The following is a 12,649-nucleotide window of genomic DNA, read 5'->3' on the forward strand; positions in this document are numbered from 1 at the left end:
TGCCACAGGGCCAGGGTGCCACAGGGTCAGATTGCCACAGGGCCAGGGTGCCACAGGGTCAGATTGCCACAGGGCCAGGGTGCCACAGGGTCAGACTGCCACAGGGCCAGGGTGCCACAGGGTCAGACTGCCACAGGGCCAGGGTGCCACAGGGTCAGACTGCCACAGGGCCAGAGTGCCACAGGGTCAGGGTGCCACTGGGCCAGGGTGCCGCAGGATCTGTTTGCCACAGGGTCAGGACGCCACAAGGTCAGGGTGCTGCAAGCGTGGGGAGTCACCCGTGATTCTCCAGGGTCTGGCTCTTAGGCTGAGATCTAGGAGACCTTGGCAGGCCTGTCTTTGGGAGTCTGGGGCAGCCCCAGAAGGCCATCTGGACAGTTTTCAGACCTGAGAGGAGGAAAGACCGGTGTCCAGAGAAGGTGCCATGGGGGTTGGGAGATGGAGGAAGCCTGGGGCCGATCAGAATCTGAATCTAGCAGGCAACACCGAGGCCGGTGTTCTGGTCCCACTATGGGACTCAGCCTGAAGACGACAAGGTGGATGAACGACCGTTTCTCTCTGACTCAGTTGGCTAAGAGGATTGAGCTGGGGCTGAGGCTCTGGACACAAATGGGCCAGTTGACCCTGAGGTTTCTTTCTGGTAGTGGGGGTGGGGCTTCCTCTGGCTGACCCTGCTTAGGTCTCTGATGGAGGTAGCAGGGTCTCTGGTTCCCCCAGACTGGACAAGTCCTCCGCCACAGCACCCAAGGGGTCTAGGCAGAGTGCAGCTTCCCTCCCCTCCCCGACTTGGCTTGGTGGGCACCTGCCTCCCCTGCCCTCCTGACCTTGATGGCTAATGCAGCCAGCCCCAGGCAGGCACAGTCACAGCCCTCAAACAACATGAGGTCCAGCTCCAGACTCCTGGGTGGTGGTGGTCAAGGTGGGGGTCTCTGTAGCCAGTACTGCCCTGTGGGGGCAAGAGACTGACTTGCGGGCTTGGAGCCTCACATGCCTGCCTAGTGGGGTGTTCCTGAGGGATGTGACTTCTTTGGGCCTCTCTGGCCATTTTTGGAACCTGACCCGAGAAGGAGCCCATCTCCAAGACAATGTCTCACCCTCAGGGAGGGTCTGGCACTTTTTGTCCCTAAAGCCTGGGGTTCTCAGCAGAGCATCATCCTAGACTGTAGCACCCGCGACATCTTGCACACAAGAGGCAGAATCGCCTGTTGATAAAGAGCCAGGCTCTGGAATCTGTGATCTTGGGCCACTCACTTCACTTATCAATCCCTTCGTTTCCTTCTTGCCTGTTACATGGGGTCTGCAATCTACCCCTCAGGGGCGCTGGCGAGCTCACATGAGCCTGTGACATAAAATGCCTAGCACAGCCCCAGCACAGTAAGAACTCAGTAAGAACTCAGTAAACCGCTGCTACTGTTGTTACTGTTGATCAGGGCAGAAACAGAGCAGACCCCGCCTCCGCCGCAGGCATATAAAAGTGACCACTTGGCTGGTCGCGGTGGCTCATGCCTGCAATCCTTGCAGTTTGGGAGACCGGGGTGGGTGGATCACCTGAGGTCAGGAGTTTGAGACCAGCCTGGTCAATGTGATGAAACCCTGTCTCTACTAAAAATACAAAAAATTAGCTGGGTGTAGTGGCAGGCGCCTATAATCCCAGCTATTCGGGAGGCTGAGGCAGGAGAATTGCTTGAACCCTGGAGGTGGAGGTTGCGGTGAGCCGAGATTATGCCATTGCACTTCCGCCTGGGCAACAGAGCAAAACTCCCATCTCATAAAAAAAGAAAAGTGACCACAAACTTTGATCTGATTCTTTAGTTCCTTTAGTTCTCATGGTGCTTTTACGTCGGTCATTTCATTGCATTTTCCAGCAACGTCTGAGGGAGATACTGGTGTCCCATTTTGCAGAGGTGAAAACAGGCTTGGCAAGGTTAGGTCGCTTGTCCAAGGGCACATAGCTGGTGCTTCCAGAGCAAGACCTGGCTTTCTCTGCCCAAAGCTCTTGGGGAGTCTCTCCCATCCCGGGATCTTGAGGGTCACGGGAAGGAACTGGGTGGTTTGCGGTGGGATCCTTTACCCAGTGCCTTCTGACCTTGCAGATAAAATACCATGAGGAGTTTGAGAAGAGCCGCATGGGCCCTAGCGGGGGCGAGGGCATGGAGCCAGAGCGCCGGGATTCCCAGGAAAGCAGCAGCTACCGGCGGCCCCCGGAGCAGCAGCAGCCTCACCACATCCCGACCAGTGCCCCGGGTGAGTGCAGAGCCTGTTGGTGCAGACCACCTAAGGCGAGGCCAGTGGGGTGGGGAGGAAGCCAGAGGAAAGACAGACAGACAGATACACCTTCTGGAGCCTTGCTCTTAACCAACAGGCAATTCAGCCTCTCGTGTGCAAGAGGGGACAGAGGACCTGAGGCCAGACCAGCTGGGGTGGGGAGGAAGCCGGCGAGAGACAGACACACACACGCACATACACACATGCACGCACGCATGCATGTACGCATGCAGGCGTGGAAAGGACTGCTTCCCAAGCCCCCAAGTCCCATTCTCATCCAGGATGAGGGCGTGAGCACCAGGGTCTGGCCTGTACTGCGCCAAGAGGATTGAAAGGAGAGGCCCCCAGGTCATGGGGCTCAGAGCCCCTGCTGTGGGATACACCACACAGGCAGATGTGCACACGTGGACATCAGCCTTTGAGCTGTGGGGCTTGAGCCGGGTTGGGGATGGGGTCGAAGTGCATGGTATGGGCTTCTCAGGAGCTCTGGGAGGGGCTGGGTTTGGCAGGACAGTTTTCGAGCCCTGTCTCCTCCCATCTTCCAGTTTACCAGCAGCCCCAGCAGCAGCCGGTGGCCCAGTCCTATGGTGGCTACAAGGAGCCTGCAGCCCCAGTCTCCATACAGCGCAGCGCCCCAGGTGGTGGCGGGGTGAGTAACGCTGGCCGGAGGGAGAGGCCAGAGGCAGGGGGTCCTCAGGGAAGGCTTGGACACAGCTCGTGGATTCTCCTGACCTTTGCACCCACACTCTTGTGTGTGATGATAAGGATCTCAGCCTTATGAGCAGAGAGGAAATTGGTTGGCCTAGTGGGCAGAGGCTGGCTGGGACTAGGGCCCTGCATTCCACCCCTGGTGTACCATGGGCAGGTCAATCACCCTGCTTTGGGCGGGGTTTCCTTATCCCAGCTACCTGGGAACACACAAGGCACCTTTCTGTGTGGGGCCTTCCAGCCCTGGGCGCTGCTCTCCTCGCGTCATGAGGATGGCCCCCAAATCCTTCAGCTCTCAGGCTGCCCCTGCCTCTGAGGGGCCTCCCCAGCCATGCCGTGCAGAGCACACCACCCTGATGCTTTGCCTCACTCAACTCCACTGGCTGCCTTCAGAGCACTTTTTCCAACTAAAAAGAACTCTTTGTGTTGGTCACCTTCTCTGTGTCCCCTGCTGGGCTGGGGACCTGGCAGCATCCCTCTGGTTCAACTACTCTGCGCCAGGCCTAGAGCAAGTGAATGATCTATAAGTCCTGCCACTCACTCTACCCATGGGTGCCGCTGAGCCACCCTTACCAAGCTCCTGGCAGGCTCAGCGCCTCCAGGCTGGGTGCCTGGGAATTCAAAGTAGCTCACGTAGGAGAGAACAGATACTTAGAGAGATAAAATCGCCTGAGATAATGGCAGGCTGGAGCCTGATGCTCTGGGCACACAAACAAAGGTATGTTAGGACTGCCCGCGGCACTGGCACAAGAGTTAGTCTGAAGGATAAGGTTCCAGGCAGCCCAGCCAGTCCTTCCCTCCTTAATGGTCTGTCCTGGATGTGTGGGGTCCACCTCTGAATATAAAGCCACTTCCCTGCCCTCTGGGGGCTTACATTCCAGTCAGGGGGACAAACAAGAAAGCAGTAAGAAAATAGGTATATAAGGTAAGGTCAGCGGTGATATGCTGTGAAGAGAAAGACAGCAGGGTGAGGGATGGATAGAAAGCAGCTGGATTAAGACATTTGGCCAGGTGCGGTGGCTCACACTTGTCATCCCAGCACTTTGGGAGGCCAAGGCGGGCAGATCACTTGAGGTCAGGAGTTTGAGATCAGCCTGGCCAACATGGTGAAACCTCCTGTCTACCAAAAATACAAAAATTAGCCAGGTGTGGTGGCGTGTACCTGTAATCTGTAATCCCAGCTACTCGGGAGACTGAGGCAGGAGAATTGCTTGAACCAGAGAGGCAGAGGTTGCAGTGAGCCAAGATCGTACCACTGCACTCCAGCCTGGGCGATAGAGCAAGACTCCATCTCCAAAGAAAAAAGACATTTGGCCGGGTGCAGTGGCTCACGCCTGTAATCCTAGCACTTTGGGAGGCCAAAGTGGGCGGATCATTTGAGTCAGGAGTTCGAAACCAGCCTGGCCAACATGGTGAAACCCTGTCTCTACTGAAAATATAAAATTAGCCGGGCATGGTGGTGCATGCCTGTAATCCCAGCTACTTGGGAGGCTGAGGCAGGAGAATTGCTTGAACCTGGGAGGTGGAGATTGCAGTGAGCCGAGATCATGCCATTTACACTCCAGCCTGGGCAACAAGAGTGAAACTCCGGCTGGAAAAAAAAAAAAAAAAGACGTGACATTTGAGCAAAGTCCTCAATAAAGGAAAGAGTGAGCCGTGCAATGAGGACAGCAAGCGCGAAGGTGCTGAGACGGGAATATTCTAGGAAAGTTCAAGGAGCAGCAGGAAACCCAAATTGACTCCAGTGGGAGAGGGGAAGAGTTCCGATTATGCAGGGACTTGTGGGCCCCAGGAAGGCCTCTGGGACCTCTGATCTGTGCAGAGCGACATAGGTTTTTGGAAGACCACCCTGGCAGCTGTGTTGAGAAGAGGCTGGTTTAAGGGTAGAACCAGGGAGACCATCAGGAGGCTGTTACAGGATACAGGCATGGATGGGAGCGGCTCAGACCAAGACAGAGGCAGAATTGGTGATGAGAGAGACTGAGGTCACTTCATGAGAAGTGTGACCTCTTATCCCATAGACCTGTTGGTTTCAAACTGTCCTGTGGAGCCTCAGAGACAAGTCAAGGGCAGTGAAGGTCAGGGGAGGTAGAATGTTGTCTATAGCTATAGGATTTCTTTTTCTTTTTCTTTTTTTCCTCTCTTCTTTTTTAAAACTCCATCCTGGTAGTAGGTGATGCTGTAGGATTTTGTGTGCCTTACTGGACATTACCTAGATCTAGGGCTTAAGCAGCAGATTTTGGCTGAGGCTTGGAAGGTGGAACCTGATAGACACGTCCCCTGAAGACTTTTCTCCCAAGGAAAGGTCTTTGTCCTGAACTTGGACAGGACACATCATGGCTTCTGAAAGAAACTACTGGTGCTTATAATCATGCAAATAATAGCATACAGGTCATGTTTTTTCTGTTTTTGTTTTTGTTTTTTCTTTTTTGAGACAGGGTCATGCTCTGCTGCCCGGGCTGGAGTGCAGCAGTGGTGCAATCACAGCTAGCTCACTGCAGCCTCAACCTCCTGGGTTGAAGTGATCCTCCCACCTCAGCCTCCTGAGTAGCTGAGACTACAGGCATGTACCACTAAGCCTAACTAATTTTTTATTTTTTGTAGAGATGGGCTCACACTTGTAATCCTAGCACTTTGAGAGGCCGAGGCGGGCAGATCACTTGAGACCAGGAGTTTGAGACCATCCTGGCCAACATGGTGAAACCCTGTCTCTACAAAAAAGTACAAAAATTAGCTGGGCATGGTGGTACACACCTATAGTCCCAGCTACTCGGGAGACTGAGGCAGGAGAATCACTTGAACCCAGGAGGTGGATGTTGCAGTGAGCCAAGATCGTGCCATTGCACTCCAGCTTGGGTGACAAAGCAAGACTCCATCTCAAAAAAAAAAGGGGGAGCGGTGTTCTCACTATGTTTCCCAGGCTGATTTCAAACTTCTGGGCTCAAGCAGTTCTCCTGCCTTGGCCTCCCACAGCGCTGGGATTACAGGTGTGAGCCACTGCACCTGGCCTGCGTGTCATATTTTTAGACATTACTGTGTCATCATGGCTGGTGGACCTTACTGCAGTCCTGTTCAGGGGAGGTGGGGCAGAGCTGATGTGACCCAGTCCCTGTTCTGCCTCTGGCCCTTAATAGCTGCCAAAGGTTGTAAAAGATCGATTGCTCTCAGAAAGCAAGACACAGAGGTAAGAATCTTTGTGGCAGAGCCTGGTGCTCCATTTCTGAGTTCACTGCTCCCCCAGGCTCTGCTCCAGGGTCCTGGAGAGTTAGAAAGAAATGCTCAGACCCAGGTGAGCCGGCATCCAGGGCCCTAGGCTGACCACACTTCCCCCACAGAAGCGGTACCGCGCGGTGTATGACTACAGCGCCGCCGACGAGGACGAGGTCTCCTTCCAGGACGGTGACACCATCATCAACGTGCAGCAGATCGACGACGGCTGGATGTACGGGACGGTGGAGCGCACCGGCGACACGGGGATGCTGCCGGCCAACTACGTGGAGGCCATCTGAACCTGCAGCGCCCCCATCTGTCTTCAGCACATTCCACGGCATCGCATCCGTCCTGGGCGTGACCCGTCCATTCTTCAGTGTCTCTGTTTTTTAAAACCTGCAACAGCTTGTGATTCCCACCCCTCTTCCAGCTTCTTTTGCCAACTGAAGCCTTCTTCTGCCACTTCCGCGGGCTCCCTCCTCTGGCAGGCTTCCCCCTTGACCGACTTCCTGGTTTTCTCTCTGGATGGAACGGGCGTGGGCCTCTCTGGGGGAGGGTGAGGCCCGTGGGGCAGGGCTGGAATGGAAGACCTACCTGTTGGCCTGTGGGCCTCGCCTGGCCCTCTGTTCTCTTCCCTCACGTTCTCCTGCCCAGCTCCTCGCATACCCACACATTCCAGGGCTGGGGTGAGCCTGAGACTCCCAGGACCCCAGGGCAGGGGCTTCCTACATTCTCCAAAGTGGGATCCACTTCTCGGTTCCTGGGATGGCGACGGGCGCTCTGCCGTTGTGTAGGGACCAGTGGGATGGGCTCTACTTCTCTTTCTCAGAGAGGGGGCTCTGCCCACCTGGGGTCTCTCTCCCTACCTCCCTCCTCAGGGGCAACAACAGGAGAACGGGGTTCCTGCTGCGGGGTGCATTCATCCCCTCCCCACGCGTTCCTTCGCACACTGTGATTTTGCCCTCCTGCCCACACATACCTGCAGCGGGCAAAGAGCTCCCCAGGAAGCACCGCTTGGGTCAGGTTCTTGCCTTTCTTAATTTTAGGGACGGCTACCGGAAGGAGGGGAACAAGGAGTTCTCTCCTGCAGCCCCTTTCCCCACACCCACCCGGAGTCTCCAGGGACCCTTGCCTGCCTCCTAGGCTGGAAGCCATGGTCCCGAAGTATTGGGCAAGGGTGCCTCAGGGCCTTTTGGTCTTCAGCCTCCCTCAGCCCCCAGGATCTGGGTTAGGTGGCTGCTCCTCCCTGCTCCTCATGGGAAGATGTCTCAGAGCCTTCCGTGGCCTCCCCTCCCCAGCCCAGTGCCAAGTGGACTTGGAGCTGCACAAAGCCAGCAAGGACCACTAAACCTCCAAGACCTGGTGTGCGGAGGCAGGAGCATGTATGTCTGCAGGTGTCTGACATGCAAGTGTGTCAGTGTGAATGTGAGAGATGGGGCAGGGGTGTCTGTAGGTGTCTCTGGGCCTATGTGTGGGTGGGGTTATGTGAGGGTACGAAGAGCCGTCTTCCCCCGAGAGTTTCCTCAGAAGCCACAGTGAGAGGGGAGGGCTCCTGGGGGAGAGAAGTTCCTTATGTGTTTTTGGAATGAAGTTCCTCCTTCTCCCCATCTCTGAGTGGAGGAAGCCCACCAAACTGCACTTTGCAGCATGCAGGGTGGAAGGTAAGAGGTTAGTGTGGAGTTGGTGGGGCTGCCACAGGGTCTGCAGCCTGCTGGGGCTAAGGGGTAGAGGAAGGCTCTGTCACTCCAGGCATATTTTTCCCCATCTCTGTCTAGGGCTGCAGAATAGGGTGGCAGAAGTGTCACCCTATGGGTGTCTCACTCTGGGGGCTCTTTCCCTAGACCTCCCCATCACTTACATAAAGCTCCCTTAAAGCAAGAAAGAGGGTCCCAGGGCTGCAAAACTGGAAGCACAGCCTCCGGGATGGGGAGGGAAAGATGGTGCTATATCCGGTTCCTGCTTTCTGCTCGCAGGTGGCTGTGACAACCCTGGCCTCACTTGATTTCATCTCTGGTTTTCTTGCCACCCTCTGGGAGTCCCCATCCCATTTTCACCCTGAGCCCAACCAGGCCCCCCCCGCCGTTGACCTCTTGTCCCTTTGCACACTTGTACCCCCAGGTGAGGGGCAGGACCTGAAGGTGTTGGCCTGTTCAACAATCAGTCATCATGGGTGTTTTTGACAATTGCTTGTTAATTGATTTGGGGATATTTGCCCCAAATGAGAGGTTGAGGAAAAGACTGTGGGTGGGGAGGCCCTGCCTGACCCATCCCGTTTCCTTTCTGGCCCCAGCCTAGGTGGAGGCAAGTGGAATATCTTATATTGGGCGATGTGGGGGCTTGGGGAGGCAGAGAATCTCTTGGGAGTCTTGGGTGGCGCTGGTGCATTCTGTTTCCTCTTGATCTCAAAGCACAATGTGGATTTAGGGACCAAAGGTTAGGGACACATCCCCTTAAAGGACCTGAGTTTGGGAGAGTGGTGAGTGGAGGGGAGGAGCAGCAAGAAGCAGCCTGTTGTCACTCAGCTTAATTCTCCTTCCCAGATAAGGCAAGCCAGTTATGGAATCTTGCTGCAGGCCCTCCCTCTACTCTTCCTGTCCTAAAAATAGGGGCCATTTTCTTACACACCCCCAGAGAGAGGAGGGGCTGTCACACTGGTGCTGAGTGACCCGGAGGCTGTTGGGCGTCTGTGTTCCTTACCAGAACCATTACATCCCTAGAAGAGCACAGAGCCCTGAGGGGCTGGGCTGTGCTGGGCTGAGCCCCCGGTCTTCTCTACAGTTCACAGAGGTCTTTCAGCTCATTTAATCCTAGGAAAGAGGCATCAAAGCTAGAATGCGAATATAACTTTTGTGGACCAATACTAAAAATAACAAGAAGCCCAGTGGTGAGCCAAGTGTGTTCTCCCAACACTGCCTCCTGTTTTCTCCCTCTCATGTCCCTCCAGGGAAAATGACTTTATTGCTTAATTTCTGCCTTTCCCCCCTCACACATGCACTTTTGGGCCTTTTTTTATAGCTGGAAAAAACAAAATACCACCTTACAAACCTGTATTTAAAAAGAAACAGAAATGACCACGTGAAATTTGCCTCTGTCCAAACATTTCATCCGTGTGTGTGTGTATGTGTGTGCGTGTGTGAAGCCGCCCACTCATCTTTTTATATGGGGTGGTTGTCTCATTTCAGTCTGTTTTGGTCCCCTCCCTCGTGGGCTTGTGCTCGGGATCAAATCTTTCTGGCCTGTTATGATTCTGAACATTTGACTTGAACCACAAGTGAATCTTTCTCCTGGTGACTCAAATAAAAGTATAATTTTTACCTGCGGACTTGGTTTCCTCTCTGGCTCTGAGGTGCTGTGTGTGTGTGTGTGTGTAGCTGTAAGGCGCTGCTGCTGTGTATGTGTGTGTGTGTGTAGTTGTAAGGCGCTGCTGCTGTATGTATGTGTGTGTGTGTGTAGTTGTAAGGTGCTGCTGCTGTGTGTGTGTGTGTAGCTGTAAGGTGCTGCTGCTGTGTGTGTGTGTGTGTGTGTGTGTAGCTGTAAGGTGCTGCTGCTGTATGTGTGTGTGTGTGTGTGTAGCTGTAAGGTGCTGCTGCTGTATGTGTGTGTGTGTAGCTGTAAGGTGCTGCTGTGTGCGTGTGTGTGTGTCTAGCTGTAACGTACTGCTGTGTGTGTGTGTGTTCTGTCTGCTTGGGGGCACTGGCCTATGGCCCTCCTGGGAGCTCTGCTGCCCTTCAGGGAGAGAATGACTTGTCTGGACGCCAAAGGATAGTTTGCTGCTGTCTGTCAAGCCCTCGGCCCCTAGTTCCTCCTTGCTGAGAACTCCCCACCAACCTACTTCTGGCTTCCCACCCGCTCATTCCTCTCTGCCCAACTTGGTGATGCTCCCGAAAGCTTCCCTGAGCTCCGTCTTGTCTTACTGTGTCACTTCCTCAGTGATGAATCTGTACCCACTAGCCAGAGCCCTTGGGGCAGGCGATGAGTCTAATTCATCTCTAAATCCCTGGTACTTGCCCAGGAGCAGGTGCGGAGCTGTTGAATTAATGAATGAGCTCGGCTGGGGAGCAGTTCTAGCACTCTGCCGCTGCCAGGCAGAGAGCAGGAGCTCCATGCGTTTAAGGAATGAGATGACAGGGACAGGGCATTCCGCAGTGAGATGGGACCTGGCTAAAGCTGTCTGTAAGGTGGCCTGGTAACCCAAAGCACTACTCACAGTGCCTTCTGAATGTAATCTTTAATACACATCCCCTTTCTTCCTTCTTCCTCACAACCCTGTGAGAGAAGTAACTACTTATATAGGGGCTCACTGAAACCCAGAAAGGCAAAGCAGATTGGTGGCAGTCACAGTGGCAGAGTGGGGCCTGAGACCCCCATGTGATGCTCACAATCTGGTGCTGTGCCATCTGGCCGTGGCAGGCCGTGTGCCTGTGTCCTTGGCAGCTCTCAGATGCGTGTCTCCTGGGCTCCATGTTTTGCTCCAGGTGCCCAGGGTCTGTGACTGGCCAAAAGGCCAGGCGGCCTCCCCTCTTGCTCAGTGGGCTTGGGAAGAGGACAGTGGTAGAGAGGTGAGTCTGGCCCTGCTCAGTGCTGCCAATCAGCCTCAGGTCCAGCTGCTTGAGGGGCATTTCTCTCTTGGGGCTCAGAACTAAAGCATTCTCCAGCCTCAGAATCACAGCAGGGTGGAGAGGAGGAGGGCTCTCCTGAGCTGAGCATTTGTAATCTGGAGAATGACATGGCCAGAGTCTGCCGAGCTGGGCCAGTGTGGGGAGCATCCAAGGTGGCCCTGGGTGGTATAATTAGAGACAGCACTGACACCTGCTTCCCTCCAGGGGCGCAGGCAGCCCAATACTTTCCCAATAGAAGGGAGTTTGTTGGCAAAGCTTGCCTCATGTTGGCCTACCCCACTCCTCAGGAGGCTTCATTCACCTTCAGATCTATTTGAGGGAACAGTGCTTTGGGGGGCATTGCTGCCACGTCTCCACTCCCTGCTCACAGAAAGCTCTGCCTCCTGGGAATGGGCCAATGGGAGGGGCTTCTGGATTTCCTTCTGAGTGGCCTAAGTTCTTGAGGTCTAGCATTATGAGGAGGTTACCAATATATCTTAACCCCAGGCCTTTAAAAAAAAATACTATTTGGGGTGGGGGCCAAGGAGACTAGGTCTCAGAGACATCCTAGGGAATTTTTTAATTTAATAGGAAATAATTGAGGCTTATAAAAAGGCAAAAAAATCCTGGCTAACATGGTGAAACCCCGTCTCTACTAAAAATACAAAACATTAGCCGGGCGTGGTGGTGGGCGCCTATAGTCCCAGCTACTCGGGAGGCAGGAGAATGGTGTGAACCCAGGAGGCGGACCTTGCATTGAGCAGAGATCGCACCACTGCACTCCAGCCCGGGCGACAGAGTGAGACTCCGTCTCATAAATAAATAAATAAATAAATAAAAATAAAGAAAAGAATAAAACAATTCTCTTTTCCCCCTCAGAAGAAACCACTTGAATTTTTTTAATTTCAGGGATGCCCCCTGAGAATTCTTCAGTGTCCTCTCTGTGTATAACACTATGCTGAGCTTTTGGAAGAGGATACCAAAGAAAACAAAATTAGGCCCCGTGCAGTGGTTCACACCTGCAATCCCAGCACTTCGGAAGGCTGAGGTGGGAGAACTGCTTGAGTCCAGGAGTTTGAGACCAGCCTGGGCAAAATGGCAAGACCCCGTCTCTACAAAAAAAGAAAGAAGGAGAACAAAACAGTGGGTAATGACTGCAAGAGATGAAGGAGTGAGTGGAGGAGGGGTCTCTGGTGCCCGTTCTGTAAGTGCGCCCTCCGCAAGTTGAGCAGTGCACGTGGGGTGTAGAGGCCTTCCAGACCAACAGGGGGAGCAGTGTGGGGCAAGAGGAAGAATATGAACTTTGATGTCTGCGTGCCTAGTTTTGAATCTTGGTCTCTGACATTTCTTATTTATTTCTTATTTTATTTTATTTATTTTTTTGAGATGGAGCTTCACTCTTGTTGCCCAGGCTGGAGTGCAATCTCAGCTCACTGCAACCTCCACTTCCCAGGTTCAAGCGATTCTCCTGCCTCAGTCTCCCGAGTAGCTGGGATTACAGGCATGAGCCACCACGCCCAGCTAATTTTGTATTTTTAGTAGAGATGGGGTTTCTCCATGTTGCTCAGGCTGGTCTTGAACTCCCGACCTCAGGTGATCCACCTGCCTCAGCCTCCTAAAATGTTGGGATTACAGGCATGAGCCACCACACTAGGCCTTTTACTTCTTATTTTATTTATTTATTTATTTTTGAGACAGAGTCTCGCTCTGTCGCCCAGGCTAGAGTGCAATGGCACGGTCTTAGCTCACTGCAACCTCCGCCTCCCAGGTTCAAGCAATTCTGTAGCCTCAGCCTCAAGAGTAGCTGGGATTACGGGCATCTGCCACCATGCCCGGCTAATTTTTTTTTTTTTTTTTTTTTTTTTTTT

General features: G+C 53.8%; 1 protein-coding gene across 5 annotated transcripts in view; it reads left to right on the plus strand.

Annotated features, from left to right (window-relative positions):
- Positions 1-12,649, plus strand: part of LASP1 (LIM and SH3 protein 1) — a 63,672-nt gene that overhangs the window by 48,385 nt on the left and 2,638 nt on the right. For 4 of the 5 annotated variants that reach the window (XM_011984715.1, XM_011984716.1, XM_011984714.1 and 1 more), the window contains 3 exons: positions 2,094-2,244; positions 2,811-2,914; positions 6,309-9,505. In XM_011984715.1, coding sequence (XP_011840105.1) covers positions 2,094-2,244; positions 2,811-2,914; positions 6,309-6,482 — 429 coding nt within the window. In that variant the 3' untranslated portion in view covers positions 6,483-9,505. Of the gene's footprint in view, positions 1-2,093; positions 2,245-2,810; positions 2,915-6,308; positions 9,506-12,649 lie in introns of those variants that run through there. The other variant, XR_001006561.1, reaches the window with a different exon arrangement.

This window comes from Mandrillus leucophaeus, unplaced genomic scaffold, assembly GCF_000951045.1.
Source record: "Mandrillus leucophaeus isolate KB7577 unplaced genomic scaffold, Mleu.le_1.0 Scaffold272, whole genome shotgun sequence".
In the NCBI taxonomy this organism is placed as follows: Eukaryota; Metazoa; Chordata; class Mammalia; order Primates; family Cercopithecidae; genus Mandrillus; species Mandrillus leucophaeus.